The sequence below is a fragment of the Alosa alosa genome, chromosome 3 (assembly GCF_017589495.1).
Source record: "Alosa alosa isolate M-15738 ecotype Scorff River chromosome 3, AALO_Geno_1.1, whole genome shotgun sequence".
Lineage (NCBI taxonomy): Eukaryota > Metazoa > Chordata > Actinopteri > Clupeiformes > Clupeidae > Alosa > Alosa alosa.
Window position 1 is genome coordinate 6,938,810 of NC_063191.1, and position 21,153 is coordinate 6,959,962.

At 43.4% G+C, this 21,153-nt stretch overlaps 1 protein-coding gene across 1 annotated transcript in view; it reads left to right on the forward strand.

The window, feature by feature from the left end:
* cfap91 (cilia and flagella associated protein 91) overlaps positions 1-20,744 on the forward strand; it is a 33,430-nt gene extending 12,686 nt beyond the window's left edge. The window contains 7 exon segments of the mRNA XM_048239526.1: positions 2,730-2,843; positions 3,663-3,734; positions 4,979-5,125; positions 10,481-10,702; positions 13,960-14,108; positions 17,212-17,303; positions 20,097-20,744. Coding sequence (XP_048095483.1) covers positions 2,730-2,843; positions 3,663-3,734; positions 4,979-5,125; positions 10,481-10,702; positions 13,960-14,108; positions 17,212-17,303; positions 20,097-20,419 — 1,119 coding nt within the window. The 3' untranslated portion in view covers positions 20,420-20,744.
* The last annotated feature ends 409 nt before the right edge of the window (positions 20,745-21,153 follow it).

Sequence of the window (21,153 nt, forward strand, 5' to 3'; positions counted from 1 at the left end):
AGGTATAGTATAAATATAAGTATATATACTCTTTTGATCCCGTGAGGGAAATTTGGTTAAAGGTGGTGTATTCCGTTTCTATTCCGATTGAACAGCCATACGTACAGCCATGGATACGGTCAATCGGATTACCTGCTGTATTCTCTCAAGGAAAAGTAGGCAACAATGGTTTTTCCGATAAAATATTCTAAAGCACTTGAGAGCACCTGATCGGAATAGAGTGTACTCCATGTAAACAGACGGCACACATTTTTCGAAATAATTTAATTGGAATGACAAAAAATGTCCATGTAAACATGGCTACTGTTTCAAAGGTGCTTCCATTTTTTTTTTTTTTAGAAAGTTTAAAAGAAGTCTCTTGGAGGGCAATGCACTTTACGTAAATGATGGATGAAATGTACAAAAGCCACAGCTGAAATGAATGCCCTTGCTGAGCTGGAGTGGCATGAAAAGGCTGAATCATCTCGAACCCTGCTGTTAAGCCTGTACCTAAGCTAGTGTTTTTCTCTTACCATGAGGAGCCTGTACCTGTTTCAGTGTTTTCTCACCGTGAGGAGCCTGAAATTTCAAGCTATGTTTTCTCTTACCATGAGGAGCCTGTACCTAAGCTAGTGTTTTTCTCTTGAGGAGGCACTTATTAGACTAAACCCTGAAGGAGCACCAGCAGCAGTAGCAGTGGTGGGAGTTGGTGCGGAGGTTGTCTGCAATGGTAGTGAAAGTAGGCCAGAGCTCCTTTGCTTGAGAAAGTGCTGTTACAGCCAAACTACACCGGATGCCCAACTGGAGAAGAGCATATATGCTGCAGCAATTAGCCTCCACTATAATCAATGGATGTGGCGACATCAGGCGTGAGAAATGTCTGAACAAATTTGAACAATTTTCCAATTCCTATTTTTGTGAAACTGTTTGGTCCTCTGTAGTTGGCCTCTTGAACCACAGGAAAGACATGTGGGCTCAATTAAAGAACAAATGTGTGAGTTCTCTCATTGTTAGGCTCAGTGACAGCATTTCATTAAAGAACTAATATGTGAGTTCTCTCATTGTTAGGCTCAGTGACAGCATTTCATTAAAGAACTAATATGTGAGTTCTCTCATTGTTTCACATCTACTTTCATTATGACTGAAGGCCCTTTTCTCTCTCTCCTTTTCTCTCTCCCTCTTCCTCTCTCTCTCTCTCCTTTTCTCTCTCTCCCTCTTCCTCTCTCTCTCTCTCCTTTTCTCTCTCTCCCTCTTCCTCTCTGCCTTACTCTTTCTTTATCTCTGCCCATCACTCTGGTTCTTTGTTTCTCTCCCTCCCTCCCTCTGTTCTCCCCCCTCCTTACTCACCTCTCTCTCTCTCTCTCTCTCTCCTCCCTCCCTCCCTCTGTTCTCCCCCTCCTTACTCCTCTCTCTCTCTCTCTCTCTCTCCTCCTCCCTCCCCTCTATTCTCCCCCTCCTTACTCCTCTCTCTCTCTCTCTCTCTCCTCCCTCCTCCTCTGTTCTCCCCCTCCTTACTCCTCTCTCTCTCTCTCTCTCTCTCTCCCCCTCCCCCCCTCTGTTCTCCCCCTCCTTACTCCTCTCTCTCTCTCTCTCTCTCTCCCTCCTCCCTCCCTCTGTTCTCCCCCCTCCTTACTCACCTCTCTCTCTCTCTCTCTCTCTCTCCCTCCCTCCCTCCCTCTGTTCTCCCCCCTCCTTACTCCTCTCTCTCTCTCTCTCTCTCTCCCTCCCTCCCTCCCTCTGTTCTCCCCCCTCCTTACTCACCTCTCTCTCTCTCTCTCTCTCTCCCTCCCTCCCTCCTCTGTTCTCCCCCTCCTTACTCACCTCTCTCTCTCTCTCTCTCTCTCTCCCTCCCTCCCTCCCTCTGTTCTCCCCCCTCCTTACTCACCTCTCTCTCTCTCTCTCTCTCTCTCCCTCCCTCCCTCCCTCTGTTCTCCCCCTCCTTACTCCCCTCTCTCTCTCTCTCTCCCTCCCTCCTCCCTCTATTTCTCCCCTCTTACTCACCTCCTCTCTCTCTCTCTCTCTCTCTCTCTCCTCCTCCTCCCTCTGTTCTCCCCTCCTTACTCCACCTCTCTCTCTCTCTCTCTCTCTCTCCTCCCTCCCTCCTCTGTTCTCCCCCTCCTTCTCCTCTCTCTCTCTCTCTCTCTCCCTCCCTCCCTCCCTCTGTTCTCCCCCCTCCTTACTCACCTCTCTCTCTCTCTCTCTCTCTCCTCCTCCCTCCCTCTGTTCTCCCCCCCTCCTTACTCACCTCTCTCTCTCTCTCTCTCTCTCCTCCCTCCCTCCCTCTGTTCTCCCCCCTCCTTACTCACCTCTCTCTCTCTCTCTCTCTCTCCCTCCTCCCTCCTCTGTTCTCCCCTCCTTACTCCCCTCTCTCTCTCTCTCTCTCTCTCTCCTCCCTCCCTCCTCTATTCTCCCCCTCCTTACTCTCTCTCTCTCTCTCTCCTCCCTCCCCTCCCTCTGTTCTCCCCCTCCTTCTCCTCTCTCTCTCTCTCCCTCCCTCCTCCCTCTGTTCCCCTCCCTCCCATCACTCACCTCCCTCCTTACTCTCCACCCTCTCTCTCTCCTCCCTCCCTCCTGTTCCCTCCTCCCCATCACCTCTCTCTCTCTCTCTCCCTCCCTCCCTCCCTCTGTTCCCCCCCCTCCTTACTCACCTCTCTCTCCTCTCTCTCTCTCTCTCTCTCTCCCTCCCTCCCTCCCTCTGTTCTCCCCCCTCCTTACTCACCTCTCTCTCTCTCTCTTTCTCTCTTCCTCAGGCTCTGAAGGAGGAGAAGGAGCGGGGGGAGGAGAAGAAGCCTCTGCGTTTCCTCTATAAGAAGGAGAAGCCAGTGGACCGACCCGCCAGCCCCGTGGTGGAGGCTCCGCCTGAGGTAAACGCCTAGACCAGCCTCCACCAGCCAATCACAGCAACTCTCACAGAACACTTCAAAACCTCCGAATTTCACTTATCAGTTTTCCAGCTTTATTGGTTGGTTAAATGAATTACTGTGGTACTGACAATATGCTTTGAATATCTAAACAGACAGTTAAACATGTTCGCAATACTCACATGGACACTGGCAAACCTCAAATCCAGAGGTGCGTTCAAATTCTTAAACATAGGCGAACGTTTTCCATTAGCCTTGAGTTTTCAGCGATCGCAAACAGTCTAAGGAGGTAGTTCTCCGAACATACAGTGGAAATGGACATGAGTTTGACGAAGGCAACAATGCAGTTACCGTTACAATGGAATGTTAACACCAAATCGTTCAAATTTAACTGTTCAAAGAAAACATGTTCACCATGAACGTTCACCACTGCCAAATGTTGTGTTAAACGTTATTTGCTCATTATTAAAGTATTATTACAATTCACTTGTATAAAAGTAGGTGCCATAAATGATTAACATCTGCACATCAACTCAAATCCTGTTGGTTGAAAGTCCTTCGTAGTTTGCGTAGCTATAATTGTTCTCTGAGCTGATAATGCTGGTAAGCCAGCACTGCATATGTTTTAGGATGGTAATTTTGCTTTGTGTTATTTTCACACTGATACGTTATTTGTGATAAGGCTTTCTGTCTTATATTGTTACAGAAATCACAGTAAAGGTATGTGAATTGGTCTATATGTGTAAGTGTGTCTGTGCAAAACCATTAATGAGTATATTTGTATGTGTGTTTGTTTGTTTGTGTATGTTGTGATCCCTGCAGGGAGATGAGGAGAAAGAGCTGGCTGTCATCCTCCTGCAGAAGTTGCTTCGAGGCCGGTCCATTCAGAATCAGGTGTGACCCCCCCCACCTCTTTTCTGTTTAACAGCTAACTGCCACTCCCTAGAACAGGCACAAACGTACTCCTGACCTTTCAGTAGAAAACACATCACTCAGGTGTTAACTCACATACTCTTTCTCCTGTCACTCTGATGTGTGTGTGTGCACTCTTTTAACTCTGTCAGATAGGGACATGATCAGAGAGTGCCTCAGGTCACTGACTATACATTATTGATGACTGAGAGCAATTAATGGCAGTGGTGACTGGTGATATACAGCAGGTGCAAATGGAGATAATGGAGCAGATTGGAGAAGGATGCTTTGGAGGACTTGAAGTTTAACCTTGCTTTCATTCTGTGCTGTGCTGTGCTGTGCTGTGTGTGTGTGTGTGTGTGTGTGTGTGTGTGTGCGCACCTATTTCTGTCATTCTGTCACGGCGATTAACAGCAAGTAAACATGTTTAATGTCAGTCTTAGGATATGCGCAGGAGTTGGTGGCTCATTGTCAGTGCTGAAATGTCAGAGACAGGCAATTCCTTTCCTCTCCAAAGTACTGCAATGTGATTTATCTGTGTGTGTGTGTGTGTGTGTGTGTGTGTGTGTGTGTGTTTGTGGCTGTATGCGCGAATGTGTGTGTGTGTGTGCACTTGTATATGTGTTGTGCATGTGTTTGTTGTGCATCTGTTTGTTTGATTGTCTGTGTGTCTGTGTGTGTGTCTGTGTGTGTGTGTGTGTGTGTGTGTGTATCTGGTTGTGTGTGTGTGTGTGTCTGGTTGTATGTGCGTGCGGTGTGTGTGTGTGTGTGTGTATGTGTGTGTGTGCGCACCTATTTCTGTCATTCTGTCCGCAGCGATTAACAGCAAAATAAACATGTTTAATGTCAGTCTTAGGATATGCTTGGGGGAGTTGGTGGCTCATTGTCAGTGCTGAAATGTCAGAGACAGTCAATTCCTTTCCTCTCCAAAGTACTGCAATGTGATTTATCTGTGTGTGTGTGTGTGTGTGTTTGTGGCTGTATGCGCGAATGTGTGTGTGTGTGCACTTGTATATGTGTTGTGCATGTGTTTGTTGTGCATCTGTTTGTTTGATTGTCTGTGTGTCTGTGTGTGTGTGTGTGTGTGTGTGTGTGTGTGTGTGTGTGTGTGTGTGTGTGTGTGTGTGTGTGTGTGTGTGTGTATCTGGTTGTGTGTGTGTGTGTGTGTGTGTCTGGTTGTATGTGCGTGCGGTGTGTGTGTGTGTGTGTGTGTGTCCACACCACAGATGTTTGAGGGGAAAGAGAGGCGCCTTGAGCTGATCCAGGACCTGCGCACCACACACGCTCTCCAGCGGGAGGAACAGGAGCTGCTCAAGGAGGAGAAACACCTCATGGCCACCCTGCAGACCCAGAGAGAACTCCACTGCAACAAGGTACCAAGAGTCTCTCACACATACACACACTCTGCAGACCCAGAGAGAACTCCACTGCAACAAGTTACCAAGAGTCTCTCACACATACACACACCCTGCAGACCCAGAGAGAACTTCACTGCAACAAGGTACCAAGAGTCTCTCACACATACACACACCCTGCAGACCCAGAGAGACCTCCACTGCAACAAGGTACCAAGAGTCTCTCACACATACACACACACACTTACATAAGTGCGCGCACACACACACACACACACACACACACACATTTCAAATACTTTATTTGATTACACTTTACAAGTCAAGTTACATTAGGAATCAAATCTTCTGAATAATCCAGTAGATTAAAGCAGTTCAGCAATCTATCATGAGTTTAGGTTCAAGGGTATAGGAAACATTGTCTCTTCCAAATAAACATGCTTCCTATAACTGCGGATCTGGAACAGTACTTTTCTGGCTGCTTGGCCTTAGTTTTATATAGTCCCCCAATGCAAAGTCCACGGACCACCAACCTATGTACATGACCTAGGCTACCAAACACAATGAGCTGCCATTTGTATCCTAAATTCTCAGAAATCAAAGGCTGGTAATTAAGAGTTTTTGTACAGTATCCTCCATCAATAGGTCAAAAGCACATGACACTTCAAATATTTTATAGCTATAGCTGTTTTTGATGTGGGCTACTGACTCCAGATGTGGAGGGGGGGGGGTTAATGCAGCATGCAGAGGGGTGAATGGATGGAGGGTAACCACAGTGCTAGGTTGTACTTTGTGGGGAGAACCTGAAGGCAGGCTTTCAAGTAGGTAATGATCTCCTCTCCGATAGTGGCATTGTAGTAGATGGTGTGTGACACAGAGTTGTCGGCACAGGGCAGTTTTGCCAACGTTCCCTGTAGTTTCAGACTGGACCAGTACTCTATGTTCTGGGCTCTCTGAATCTCCAGAAGAGTCTGCCTTGAATGATCTCGGCTGGAGCAGTTTAGTGGTGTTGTTGTGATGCAGTGTCAGCTCTACAGTGACTGAGACCTCTACAGGTTTTGAGTGGGAGGTCCACTTCAGTTCTGTTCCCATTCTCCTGCAGAGGTAATTTATTCAGATTTATTTATATAGCACACTTAAACACAATGTAATTGACCCAAGGTGCTCAGAAATAAAAACAAATACAGTAATAAAAACAAAAATAATGACATAAATGACAAAAAAATAAATAAATGAAAATACATAATAATAATAATAATAATAATAATAATAATAAATAATAATAATAATAATAAAACAGATTATGATTGTAGATAAAAAAAAAAAAACATATGGTGTCAGAAACCAAACAGGGACGAGGACCACAAAAGCGTCACGTTCAAAAGTTTATTTAAGGGTTGGGGGTTAAGGGGGTTTCAGGGTTCGGGGTACAGGAGTTCAAGAGTCTGCGTGTGTGTGTTCCCCAGTAGCCGAACAGCGATGGCAGGAGCTGGATGATCCGGGAAGTCCTGGGGAAACACACACACACACAACAACAGCAATTGAAATGAAGTAGCAGTACAGTCAAGGACTAGGCGGTATAATGAGAAGAGGGACGGAAGGCAGGTCAAGATTACCGGGCTGGAGAACACAGAAGTAGTCGAAAGCTGGTCCGGGATCACAGGCAAAAGAGTCAGAGGTTTTCCAAAACAGGCAGGTAACTGGTGCTGGTTGCAGACGATCTGACAAAGTGTGGACTGAAAAGCAAAGGCTTTATATACAGGGCATGATGAGTGGTGAATGCAGTGCAGCTGGTAGGTAAACGAGGGTGAGGCAGAGCAGAGCAGGAACAGGTGGAGGTCATCAGACTTCAATCAGCGCGTGTTACCAGGCAGAGAGAGAGCTCATGACAGATGGTTACTGAAACGACTACTACTATAGGCCTAGAGAAAGATGTAGGGTAAAGTTAAAGATGCCAGATAATATAAAATAAAATATAAAATATAGAAATAAGATAAAAAAAATAAATAAATAAAACCAAACAAGGGGAGAAATTAATGGACATTATAGGCCAAAGAAAATAGATGGGTCTTTAAATATGATTTAAAACTACTGATGGTGTGACAGGACTTAATTTCTATAGGGAGATTATAGGGAGAGTCTAGGGGCAGCAACAGAAAAAGCCCTATCACCTTTAGTTTTTAGGGTTGCATTTGGGACTGATAGAAGAAGTTGTGAGGAAGACCTCAGTCTCCTAGAAGGACAATATGGACTTAAAAGGTCACAGATATACTGTGGTGCCATTCCATTTAGGGCTTTGAAAACAAAAAGTAAAACTTTAAAATGAATTCTGTATTTGACAGGTAACAAATGGAGTTGGGCCAGCACAGGACTTACAGTATGTGCATATGTTTCTTTGTTCCAGTAAGAAGCCTAGCTGCTGCAGATTGGTTCAGACCTAAATACAGATATATACAGATACAGTTACAATGGTCCAGCCTAGATGTAACAAAAGCATGGATTACAGTTCTAAGTCAGTATATGAGAGCCAGGGCTTTAATTTAGCTATTTGTCTTAGTTGAAAAAAAGCTTCCCTTTACCACACTATTGACTTGCTTATTGAAATTCAAAGAGGAATCTAGGAAAACACCTAGATTTCTGACCTCACTGTGGCAATTTACAGCCAGTGGCCCAAGTGCATTTCTTATCTTAGAAACAGAGCTGAGTGGACCAAAAATAATTATCTCTGTTTTCTTTTCATTTAATTGTAAGAAATTTGCAGCCATCCAACTCTTTATGTCATTAAGGCAGTTAAGAGTGAGAGTGAGATGCATTTGTGAAGAGAAATTAGCCAGCAGGAACAGAGAGAGATAGAAGGAATAGCAGGATAAGAAATAGAGTGAAAGAGATCCACTGTCACTGTCAAGAGGCCAGAGATGCCTCAGACTAGAAGCTACCCTTGCTGTCAACCCTGGTCTAATGACCTGTGTCGTCTTGCCCCTGGTCAGACAGACATCAGACCCCAAGGCTCAGATGTATTGTCCCCTCATTATTTCTCTCAATGTAGCTGGGTTTGATACGTACTGCTCATTACAGTCGGCCCCAGGAGGGCATACTCAGACTCAGACACGCCGTACAAAGACCTCTTCCCTCTAATGCACCAATGCAGCTAACTTCACAAGCTGTAATTGGTGTGAAGGAGCAGTTGTTAGTCTTAGCACACACAGTGACGTCCCATGGTTTCCTTACAGGAACACGGCGACTTTTTTTGGCGGAACAGCTTATTAGCCGTCTCTTCTCTGTGCGTGCAATAACCCGGGTGTTGGACTGAGTTAGTGCACGCACAGAGAAGAGAAGAAAGAACGCTATGTGTCCTTATCCCACTCTGGGGTACAGTAGATGATGTGTTCTTTTAAGAGCACCGTTGTGCAAAGATTCAGATGGCCATATAGCCTGCTACCAGTGACATACAGTAGGTGTAACAGGTGCACATTGATAAAAGATTATTTTCTCTGTATTAGAATTCAGTGCAGAATTAACATTATTAAAAAGAACTACATTGTGTTTCTTAAACACTGATAAAATATGGCCAGATCATTGTAGCCACAGTCTTATGATCGACGATGTGTTTTAAAGCATAGTCTACCCACAGTCAGGTTAACATGCTGCATAGAGGATTGACATCCTGTGTTCTTGTGTCTTGTGCATGAGATGAAGTAGGGTACATGTAACAGACATTCTGCTCAGAACATGTCATGTTTGGCATTTTGTGTGCTCAAACAAGGTCACACTGATTGTCTAGTTTTGTAAAGAGCTGTTGCCTGACAACCTAGATGGTGAAACAGATGTTATCTAATTGAAAATCCATTTTTCTGCTTTAGTTTCAGCCTGCGTGACCATATGTTGGCAGTAGACGTTTATTGCTATTTCTCACTATGAATAGATGCACTGTGGACAGGAGACCTTCTAACAACACATTTACACAATATGTACTGCTTTCTTACAAAAACATATCTTGGAAGTGAAGAGGCTATTGATTATTACACAAACGGACAGCCTCTTGTTAGATTTATCAGTCTCTGTCTCTGTCTCTCTCTCTCTCTCTCTCTCTCTCTCTCTCTTCAGTAGTCCTTTAGGACATTGGTTCCCAAAGACTGGGTCGCGACCCACGGTGGATGGGAGATTTTATTTGGGTCGCCAGCACAATTTATGTTGTCTAATAGGCCTAGCTTATACCATTTAACCAGAAAAGCTATCAGTTTTCTATTAGGATATAGTTTGTTTACCACAGTCATGGCCCTCTGTGCAATTTTGCACTTAGAATAGCTCTGAAACTGGGGACGAATGCGTCGCAGCGGGGACAGCGTGCATCTCACTCACAAAATATAAAATTTCTGTGGGGCGCCTGCCACGGACCTCGCAGTTGCAAAATGCAAGGGACATGAATCAGCACAAACATTAACGGACAGCTGCTTCCGTTGACTGATTAAAATCTAGTTTTGGTGCTGTCAAGCAGACATCCGTGTACTAGACATAGCAACTTCCTCACATTCCTTATTATTTCGGACACGCACAGCAGTGCATTATATTAGGCTACAATTTAAATTGACAGTTTAAAAGCTATTATTTTTTCTCGTTTTCCACTTGCAAACTATACTAGGCTACAGTAAAGGTGCATCTTTTGGCTATTGCACAAAAGCCTCTTGTTCTGATATTTATTCATTTCACATTCTTACAACAAAACTTGTCACAACATCAATACACAGCCTTAGTATAAGGCCTGCAAACAAGCAAATGTTTAACTCCAGAGAAAAATGCGGATTCAACTTTCCAAAGAAACCTCCAGAAATAGGCTAATATAACGACTTGAGTTATGTGCTATATGCAATTGAAAAGTTTGAGAATCTGTGGCCTAAAACAATATGGGTCGCGATGGTCTGTCATTTTTAAAAAGTGGGTCCCCAGAAAAAAGGTTTGGGAAACACTGCTCTAGGACATGCTAGAACTACACTACTGGGAACATATAATATATATTTAATATCCTGTTCTGCATACAGTATGTTCAGTATGTTTGCCATTTTGTAGGCTTTGTTTATGTTGATGGTGTTGGACAGCTTCGTTTGTCCAAAGAGCCTTACGAAACCTTTAGAAAAAAAAAAATACTTACAGCAATACTAATCACTAACAGTAACTCATTCTTTGTAATACAGCAAGATGCTTCCAATGGTATCATTATCAGATTATGATTAAGATCATGTATGATAACTTAGTGATAACCGCAACAGCTACCAAAGCCTGTTATTAAAAAATACATTGTCACAAAAATACATGATGATAATACTACTATGGTGGAACTATTTAACCTTTGACCCTGCCCACCCGTGTCCTCACCAGGTGTCCCAGTTGGAGGCTTACGAGGCTGGGGTATCGGGGGCAGTGCTGGTGGACATGCTGGACTTCCTGTCCAAGGAGCTGGTGCGTCTGCAGGAGGAGCGGCGTCTGCACGCCCTCACGCTACTGGCCGAGAGGAGGAGGCGCATGCGCGAGGCCGAGGAGAGTGGCCGACGCCAGCTGGAGGAGAGGAGGCGCCGCGAGGAGGACCACATCTTCAAACAGGTGCAGACGTGTGCCGACGGCCTTATCGGTATGTGTGTGTGTGTGTGTGAGTGTGTGCATGTGTGTGTGTGTGTGTGTGTGTGTGTGTGTGTGTGTGTGTGTGTGTGTGAGAGAGTATATGTGTGTGTGTGTTTGTGTGTGTGTGTGTGTGTGTGTGTGTGTGTGTGAGTGTGTTTGTGGCAGGGTCACAAGTACTGTATTAAAAAAGCACTGTCAATATTAGGAATCAAGGCACCTACAACTCAGACAAGGTCCTAAACAGTCATCTAAAAGTAATTTGAACTGTTATCTTATTCATCTCTTGTTCTTGGGCTCACTGTTTGTGTGTTTTCTTGTGTCACAAGCACAAAAAGAACATTCAAATGTGCTTGGGTACCTGGAAATTTTAGAAGCACATACATACTTTTCCTTCCTTTCTGACTTACTGTCTTTTTTCACTTTCTCTCTTTTTTGCTCTTTCTTTCTTTCTTTTCCCCTGTTTTCCTTTGAATAAATGTACACATACATTAAAATAACTGCTTGAAGGATAATTGACCTGTTGCTAAGCACCACCCTTCTAATGCAGATGAGCCAATGACAATCCAGCCACAACTGACTCGGTCATCAGCTCGAACAACTCCTTAGGAAACGACAGGAAGGAGTTTATTTCCTCAAATATGTCCTCAAAACCTGCTTTGATATGCTGTCAGCTGCCATTTTCAATAATGTATTTCTAATCATGTCTGGTTTGTTTATCCGAGTTTCACACAGTAACAATGGGTTGCCATTGCCATGATAAATTGCCATCTGTCGCTACCGCATTCATTTCAGTTGTTTGTTCTTAGATTGTAGCCAGCACTCTAACAACCTTAGTGTGTTTGTTTGCCATTGCTTGCCTTGCACTACTAAAAAAATCTTGGGTTGAGCAAGCCCTGCATCCCCCAGCCTGATGTTTTGTCCCTTCAATATATGGTGTACTGTAATATGACTTGATTCTTTGAAGGGTGAAAAGTATATTGATGTTCTGCCCTTAAGCCGGCATAAGCCATACATAATTGCATGTAGGAGATGGTTTGATCTGAAGGATTAGGCCAAAAGGTGTACTACGTCTGGTCTGAGACACTGGTGAAAGAATATACTATGGATGGACAGGATTATTGCTAAGCACCTTAGATAGTTTTATGATGTTTAATAAATCAAAGCTAAAATGTCTGTTATATTAGATGTTCCGAGCCTTATAAAAAACTGATTTACACACGTCCGCACCTTACATCTGGGGACCTGCCTTATGGGTATTGTCTGCATTCATGTGGTTTGGGTCAGTCCTGTTCCACAGTTCCCCTCCGGTGCAGTGTATGACCTCTGTGTGACCTCTGTGTGCCTCCTGTTTTGCACAATAAAATTGACAGTGTTGAAATAACTCTTTTAAGGGCTATATTTTGGCGATCTAAAACGCATGGTCACTGGCGAATAGCTTAAACAATTTTCGGGGTTTGTCCAGTCCACATTGGGGGTGGATTTGATATAAAACGTCGTAGCCTAGCGTAAAAAGGTTGGTCTTATGTTTCTTAATCAGTCATGGGTGTGTTTTGGGCGTGACATCCTTTAAACCAAGAGAGTGACATCTTTCATTCCCTTTAACAGCAAGTAGCACGACTTCAAATTTGGTATTTTGATGGTCACCGGCGCATTTGAAGGAATCTGCTTGCACGCGAGACCATATGGAACAGGTATTCCACTAAACAATGCTTTACTAAAACCTAGTAGATAGCCTACACCTAGCCTAGAAATCTAGACGCACCCTAGCTGCAGCAAATTTAATTTTCTGCCCGGGTAGTCTAGCAACTCTCCATTGGCTTGCAAGCTGGAAAAATTAAAGGAACCGTATGTAAGAAATGTATTTCAATTAATCATAAAATGGCCCTAGACCATGTCACTAGACATTAAGAAATCATGTTCATTTCAAATACTTATATCACTGACAACAGTAGTCCGGCCAGGATATTGTCATTTAAAAAGTGAAGTTGCAGCCCTCAACTGATGTTGATGTTGTGTTTTGTCATGTCATGTTGTGTTTTGGCCTGATGCGCCACCCTCTACCTATCTACTAATCACGAAGTCAGTAGTGTTTCGGCATCCGGGTTGGCAACCTCGAGTCGGGGGAGGGGGAGGGGGTGGGGGTACACCACTCTACAGTAAAGGTGATTGCAGTACCAGTTTTGGCCACAATCTTACATATGGTTCCTTTAAGCTTCGATATGCCCAATCACATTGTGTATAGAGTCAGTAGGCGGCCTTAACATAATGATTGATGGCAGAGTTGCAATGGTTTGGCGTGAATTCCCTGCTACTTGAAAACAAAGAAGATGGATGCGGCTTTTGGCGAACAGCGTGACCCAAGTTAATCTTTTTTTAAGTTGGCAAGAGTTTGAACTAGCCAACTAGCTCCACTGGTGGGAAAACGCATGGGACTCATGAGTTGTAGCGCTATCCTATTGCGTGCAGAGAGAATTTGAAAGACAACAGATTATCCCGCCCCTCGGACTGAGCACTGCGAACGGTGAGTCCCCAGACCCTACATCTTGATGTGGGTCTGGCTCATCAGGCTAGCCTACACCCATCTGCGCTGTCTATTGTTTGAATTCAAAGGCAAAGTGTAACTACATAACTTCACCATGGAAAAAACAGTTTTACTTTCACTATTGACTAACAATGGGTTACCATTGAATACATAGCCTGAAAAGAGAAACACTTACCCCAATAATGTTCGAATGACTGAATAAAAAGGACATTAATCCTGCAGAGGAGTTGCTGCTTATATCTCGTGGCAGCTGTGCTTCATGCACCTTTCACTATAAACGAGGTTTTTCTTGGTCAGTGGTGTAATGCTTTTTAGATGGTGTAAGAGCGATTTTTAGATAATGCGCCAGACCCCACCTTAGGTCGTTAATTGCCACACCCCTGAGCGCATTGCTCAATAAAAGAGACGGGCATGGGGAAAAACTCTTGTACAACAGGAATACGCTTTGTGTTGTGATGAGAATACGCTTTGCGCTGCGCTTTTGACCATCATAATAGACCCTTAAGAGTTGATTTCAACATTATTTTGACTTTTCTACGGTCTAATTTGATTAAGTGTTGAAACTACTCTGCCACTGAAGAGCTGAATATGTAGAGGCATGGAGGTATTCAAATTAAACCTTATTTTTTTTATTACTATTATTTATCACTTTAAATTGTTAAGGCTTTTACTGTGTGTGATATTACTGTGTGGCCAGGTGGTGAAGGTGCACCAGGACACGGTGGACCTGTATCTGGAGGACATCATCCTGGGCACAGTGGAGCAGACGGCTGACGCCCAGGCACGAGAGGAAGTGCAGAGGCTGGCCGAGGAGGTCAACAATGTTGCCTACGCCATGGAAGAGACGTATGCCACACACACACACACACACACATACACACATACACACACCTCACACACCCAGTATCAGTATTACATACACATGCACCCAACATCAGCACTACACACACACATACTGTATGTGACATACACCTCACGCACCCAATATCAGTACCACCAGTACCGCACACACACACACACACACACACACACACACACACACACACACGCACACACACAGACACACACACACACACACGCTGCGAACGCCAAGATACCTGCACACACGCGCATGCACACACACACACACACACACACACACACACACACACACACACACACACACACACACACACACACACACACACACAACACACACATAAACACACACACACAAACACACACACACAAACACACACACACACACACACACACACACACACACACACACACACATACACACCCAATGTTAATGCCACACACGAACCCCGTGCTTCCAACTTGGGCTCCAACTAATGGCTCCAACTAATAATTAATTTCATAGTCAATAAATCTAAGCAATAATAGAAAAGTCTGCACACTCATCTGTGCAACAAAATTTTAATTAAAGTTGCCAGCTTTAATGTCTCGATTAAGCGACCAGTTTTTTACTGATAAAATGTGAAACTATAGTGACACATGTCAATCACTGTTATCCAAACCCTAAGTTTAAGTCCTCATATGCTTTGTTCCGTTTTATGTTAAAAAATATTTAGTTCACTCACTGTCGTAGATGAGAAAATATAACAATATTCAAGTTTCAGAAGCTGCAATCAGAAAATCTTCTATAAAAAAAGACTTTCAAAATAGCCCTACTTCCAACAATATGTTCTTTTTACTCAATTAAAGTAACTTAACTTCACTCACTTCACTCTACTCTACATTGCAATCTGTAGTTCAAGTCATTTTAGAGAAGAAGATCTAACAAGATGTAGATATTTAAGTCCATATAGACCTATGGACAAAAAGGCCTCAAAGCTGCTCCTTTTATTTATCTCCTTATAATGGCAAAGATGGCAGCTTTAGGGCATTTTTGGAGGCAAACTCCAGAGGTCTATTATACTAGGGGCTCTATCCTGGCCATCACCCTGTTGCTTGCCCTAGCAATGTCGGTTAACCATACACAGACTGGCCGGCCTCAAACAGGAAGTAAGGGATAATGTATAGAACGCCGGTCATTATTGGGAAAATAAGTCCCGACAGGGCGAACCGGACCCCAACGCGCAGAGGTGTCTTGTTCCGCCCTGAAGGGACTTATTTTCCCAATAATGACCGGCGTTCTATACATTATCCCGCTTATTACACGGCTACTTGCCAAAACGAAACAATAAACTCTCCACGATGTGACTCTTTAGCCTACATAGCCTAGGCTATAGCCTATTTGTTACCGTTTCATCTAGGCTTTTGGTGAGAAACAAATAGTTCGACAACAGCACGTATGCTAAACTTGAATCAAACATTCTTTAGAACACAGCTGATCAACCGTCTGCTTTCACTTTTGAATGAAGTTCCAGTCCTTGCGTAGTGTTATGAAAGACGTGAAATAGAAGCACAAAGCCCATTTTCCTTGACAGCGGTCTGTTATACTTAGCAACGGTCTGTTATTGAAAATTAGCAGACCACCGAACGTTAGGAAGGCCCATTCAAGTGAATGGAGCATTCTGCAGCATTATAAAGAGCCGTGTAATAAGAGACCCTAATCAACATCTTGTCGTCAATAGAACGCCTTTGCAGAAATAACATTACTGCCACTCCAATCTACCTACCACTAATTAAGCCTTTCTGCTAATCTGAAGCAGTGCACTTACTTTAAAGACTCCCCACTGACTGGGCACTTTGGAGTCCTTTCAGTCTGATCACTGTTATTTTAGCTATTCTGTTTCAATAATAGCATGGGCCAGGCTCATTATTATGTTGCACTTACACTTAACGGGCTGACCAGAAAGGTGCAAAACTAGATTTGTTTTAACTTTATTTAGAATAGAGTTATAACAATTTGATGAATGTTCTGAGAGAAGTCATTATATTATTTCAGCAATAAATTGATCTGATTCTTCTGATTCCTTAGTCGTATGATGTTCTTCATCCTTCTGCACCTACCGTCTACATAGATGTTTGCTTTTTGTCCCACCTACCTTTGTCATCCACCGTTCTGTTCAAACACTCATGCTTCTTAAAGCCGTTCTGTTCAAACACTCATGCTTCTTAAAGCCGTTCTGTTCAAACACTCATGCTTCTTAAAGCCGTTCTGTTCAAACACTCATGCTTCCTAAAGCCTTTCTGTTCAAACACGCATGCTTCTTAAAGCCTTTCTGTTCAAACACTCACTTTCTGTTCAAACACTCATGCTTCTTAAAGCCGTTCTGTTCAAACACTCATGCTTCTTAAAGCCTTTCTGTTCAAACACTCTTATGCTTCTTAAAGCCTTTCTGTTCAAACATTCATGCTTCTTAAAGCCTTTCTGTTCAAACGCTTCTTAAAGGAGAATTCCGGTGTGATATTGACCTAAAGTGTGTTGAAACATGATACCAAGTGTGAACGTATGTCTCATAGCCCATCTCGGCTTGTCCCCTGCACTCCAAAATCTGGCTAGTTAGCCGATGCTACCAACAGCTTTTTCAATGGTGGTGCTTTCGCATCGGGCTAGCCATGCAAATAAATCACTGTTTTACACCATTTACGAGGCTCAATGTATCTCCACACTTCATTGGTAGACTTCCCGAAGTTCAGATTCCAAAAATAATTCAGTGGAAATGCATGGATTCTAGTTTCTTCCAGTAGCAGCAACTGGAATCCATGCATTTCCACGGAATTATTTTTGGAATCTGATCCCTAATCATACCTGTTCATTCTTTACTCGCCGCCGACTTATTGTGACTAAATTCAAGATGGCTGCAAACGCTAAACTTCGCGGAAGATACTGTCTGTATAAATCGTCTTGTAAGTAAACTACCAGTGCTTTTTCAAAGTTCTCAATGTCTCGTTTTAAATGTCAGGGCCCTCGGAAGTCTACCAATGAAGTGTGGAGATACATAATGATGTAGATGTCTAATGTCCCTGAACGTCTATGATGTGTCCTGTGCTCTGGCAGACGCAGCGTTCTGCAGTCCGAGGAGATTGTCGCTGAGCTGGTCTACAGCTTCCTTCTGCCTGAGATTCAGAAGATATCAGTTAGAGACAAAGGTGAGTCGTGGAGAGAGTGTGTATCTGTGTATGTGTGTTTGGGAGGGGAGGAGGGGGGGGGGGTATAAAAAGTGCTGATGTAGAGGTGCATTTGTGCATTTTGAAACACTTCTTATTATAAACAAATCAGCCAAACAATAAAGGAAAAAGAATAAGGCCAGTGACTGTCTTGAGACGCAGAGTCATGATGAAAAAGAATAAGGCTAGTGACTGTCTTGAGACACACAGACTCATGATGAAAAAGAATAAGGCTAGTGACTGTCTTGAGACACACAGACTCATGATGCCACGGAGAATCAAAGCTTATGAATTGTGCAGCAAAGACAACACAATGTACTGTACACAAGGTATCATAGATTAACTGGGTCTCACGTAACACAAATGCACTCAAAGTACTGAAGGCTGTGAAATCTGACAAACAGGATCACACACAATTGTAACTGGAATGTTATATACCGGTAGTAGCAAATGCTTAGCAATCGGTAGTATTATGCCACTATGGTTATCATTGGTTATGGTTATCGTGGTTATCACGGAGAGAAAGGGCCTCATCAGTTAAGCGGTTCGGCCAGTGTTCCACACATCATCTGTCAGCCTCCATGCTGGTGCACTTCAGCTCCTTTGAAATCATTGTGAAGAAATCCTTCAGTAGGTCTCCCCTTCTCTTCCTCCTTGTCTCCCACCTGCTGCCCTCTCTGCCATCTTAACCTGGCCGCTTCATTTTGTATTTCTTTGCCTCTCTTTCTTTCTTCCTTTCCCACCTCTCACACTTTCCCCTTTATTATTGTTACGATTATGGACTTTTTTAGAGGTCACCAAATCTTGTGATTCCTTTGCTGTGATTTTCCTGCTTAATTACCTGTTAACTGACCCACCTGTTCTCTGTTTATCAGCCATGTGACTTGTTTAGCCAATTCCAGGGCTCTACAGTGCGCCCATTTCACTCGCACATGCGAGTAAAAATGATGCCGTGCGAGTGCAAAAAAATATTTAGCCGCACTGGTGCGAATGACTTCTAACCATGTCAATGTCTGTCTACAAAATACACCGCAACATTGAGAAACATTACTGGTGCAAACCATAGAATCACGTCGCGAATGCAGCATAAAAACTACACCTCCCATCAACGTTAGCAGTTTCGCGTTGTGACTCGCTAGTAGTCGCTTCAAATCCAAGAGCGCGCAGAAAAAGCGGAAAGTTAGACTAGCCAGCCAAGATGCAAAGATTGAAGAAATTAGTTCTTCTATCCACCGAATTCCTTGGATATAGGAGGAACAGGATGAGATTCTGAGAATGCAGTGAGAGAAGGAAAGGTAACCTAACATGCCTTTTAGCCCAGTTGACGTATTGGCTGCAATATGCAAAATATAGCTGTAGCTTAACCGCACACAAAGTAGCCTCCCGTAATACTCCCATTTTATTCAAAGGTAGAACGCTACTGACAACTCCAGGCTTCCACGATGCTTGTTTGTTTACAATCAATACAAGCTGAAGTGCAAAAGCGAAAGTAGGCCTAACGTTTGCCTACTGCCCCATCAATGCAGATATTTCAAATAAAAACTAAAAGTATAAAACATATATCCTTGATTAGCCTATGTTGGGTTTTGTGGAAGAGAAAATGGACTGTTTTAGTAGTAGTATTAGGCAGTATGCAGTCAGATAGGTCACCATGGGCATATTTGGTTTAGCTATAGATGGATTCACAAATAAATAAATTGGCCTACATTTGGCAGGATACTTGATATACAGGCTAAATGCAAATATGGCAATATATTATATTATTTTACATTAACAAAATGTAGGAAAATAGAACAGACTGAAAATAAAGTATGCACTGATCTTTAAAATCCTGTTTCCTGTAGCCTAAATGTTGTCAGTCATTCTTAATATTCGCAATTGGTGCACTGGCATGTTTAACTGTTAGCTGCAGTATAATGTTACATTATGTGTAAGTTAAGTACAGAACCGACTGTGCGCCCAAATTTTTGTCTGTGCTCCTAAATATTTTAACTTGGGCGCACAAGTGCTCCTGAAAAAAAATGTTAGTGTAGAGCCCTGAATTCCCTCACAGTACTTAAGCTGGTCTTTTCACTCTGTCTTTGTTGAGTCTTCACTGAACCGTATGTGAGTAACCTTGTGGTTTTTCCTGCTGAGACCTGTATTGTGACTGCTTTGCCTGTTTTTTTTGACCCTGGACTGTTGCTACCTTGTTTCTCCTTTGGATTACCCTGTGGATCTGTTTGCCTTTCTTGGATTGCTCTTCTCTTGGTTGCTAACTCAGCCTGTCTGTTTGACCCTGACTTCGGATTACCCCTTGGATTACTCTGCCTGTATTCTCTGTTTTGTTGGAAGAAATTAGAACTGTATTTTTTGTTTTGGATTTTTGTACACGATCTTCTGAGCTTTTTGGGACTTTGCCTGTTTTTGTGGAATAAACTTTGAACTAAAGTTTCTGCTGCTTCGCAATTGAGTCACACTCCGTTCCTGGTAGTTCAGGGGATTGTTCCAGGGCTACCATTCCGGAGACCCGGGTTCAAGACCCCAGCGTAACAATTATTGAATAGGTTGACAATACAATTTCATTCAATTTCCTGGTATTATATGACAAATATTTTGGAATAGCCATTGCATACAAATATTTTTTTTTGCATTGCCAAAGCAGACCATTTATATAGTGTTTATATACAGAAAACATGGCAAACATAGATCTCTGTCTCTATATATATCTTTCTCTGTCTTGTTCCCTCTCTCCCTCCCTCCCTCTAATCTCTCGCTGTCTTGTTCTCTCCGTAGTGAGGCAGAGTCAACGTCGGCACCTGCAGGCCGCCCACTCCATCATCCACAGGGGCGCTGAGGGCTCCGCGGCTCCAACCGGACCCCTGAGGCCCCTCTCCCCCTCGGACCGCGCCTCCCAGCATCTCCTGCGGGACATGGTCATCCAGGTGGACGGGACTTTGTCCGTCCCCTCCACCGCCCTAACCGCCAGCAACGCTACTCTGGCAACCACAGCACTGGCAGACCCCTCCCACGATCATACAGACAACGTGTTAGAGGAAGGGCATGATGCTGAGGAGACTGCCAGTCATGATGAGGCAAAACAGGAAGCCGAGGCCTGAGGAGTCATGATCATTTTTGGGTGGCCAAATTTGTAATCCTTTTTAAGAATGACAATAAAATGGCAAGAGCATATTCTTTGGTAAAAGAAAAATACATATTATGTGTTGACTCAACAGATAATGGGTAGTTTTATGACAAGCATGGGATAGGATTGTGGTGATTATTAAAACCGTAAAGCTTTTCAATGTCTGGTCCACATTTCATAATCCAACAGGTCTTGCAGGACCATGCAAAGCACTGTTCGACAAGGGAACCTTTTGGAGAAATTTGGCTTGAATATGTCTTAGAGCAAATAAAGATCTTTTGGGTTTTGATGATTCAAAACTACTCCCTTAACTATGTTCCATTAAGCCAGAGCTCTTTCCAAAAGTAACCAACAAAATAACATAAAATTATAGTACCTATAAAATTAATTAATATGCGGATACTGTATTTGTTGAGACGTGTAAAGGTTTATGCTTATATACCCAGCTGGACAGAGGGACAGATTGTGCAGTATGCCTCGCCACCTTAGAGGTAGCTACAGACTTATGTGCTTATGTGCAAACAGATAGTGTAATGTATATGACCCACACACCAACATTGTGAACATGTTCTATTATTGTATTATTATCAGCTAGTTGTAGTCCTCCACCACAGATTGTGTTGGCTTCTCAGTGGGCATATACCTGCTGACCTGTCCAGTCCAGAGTCCAGACAGTGAGATTTCTCCAGTGTTTCAACATTTTGTATT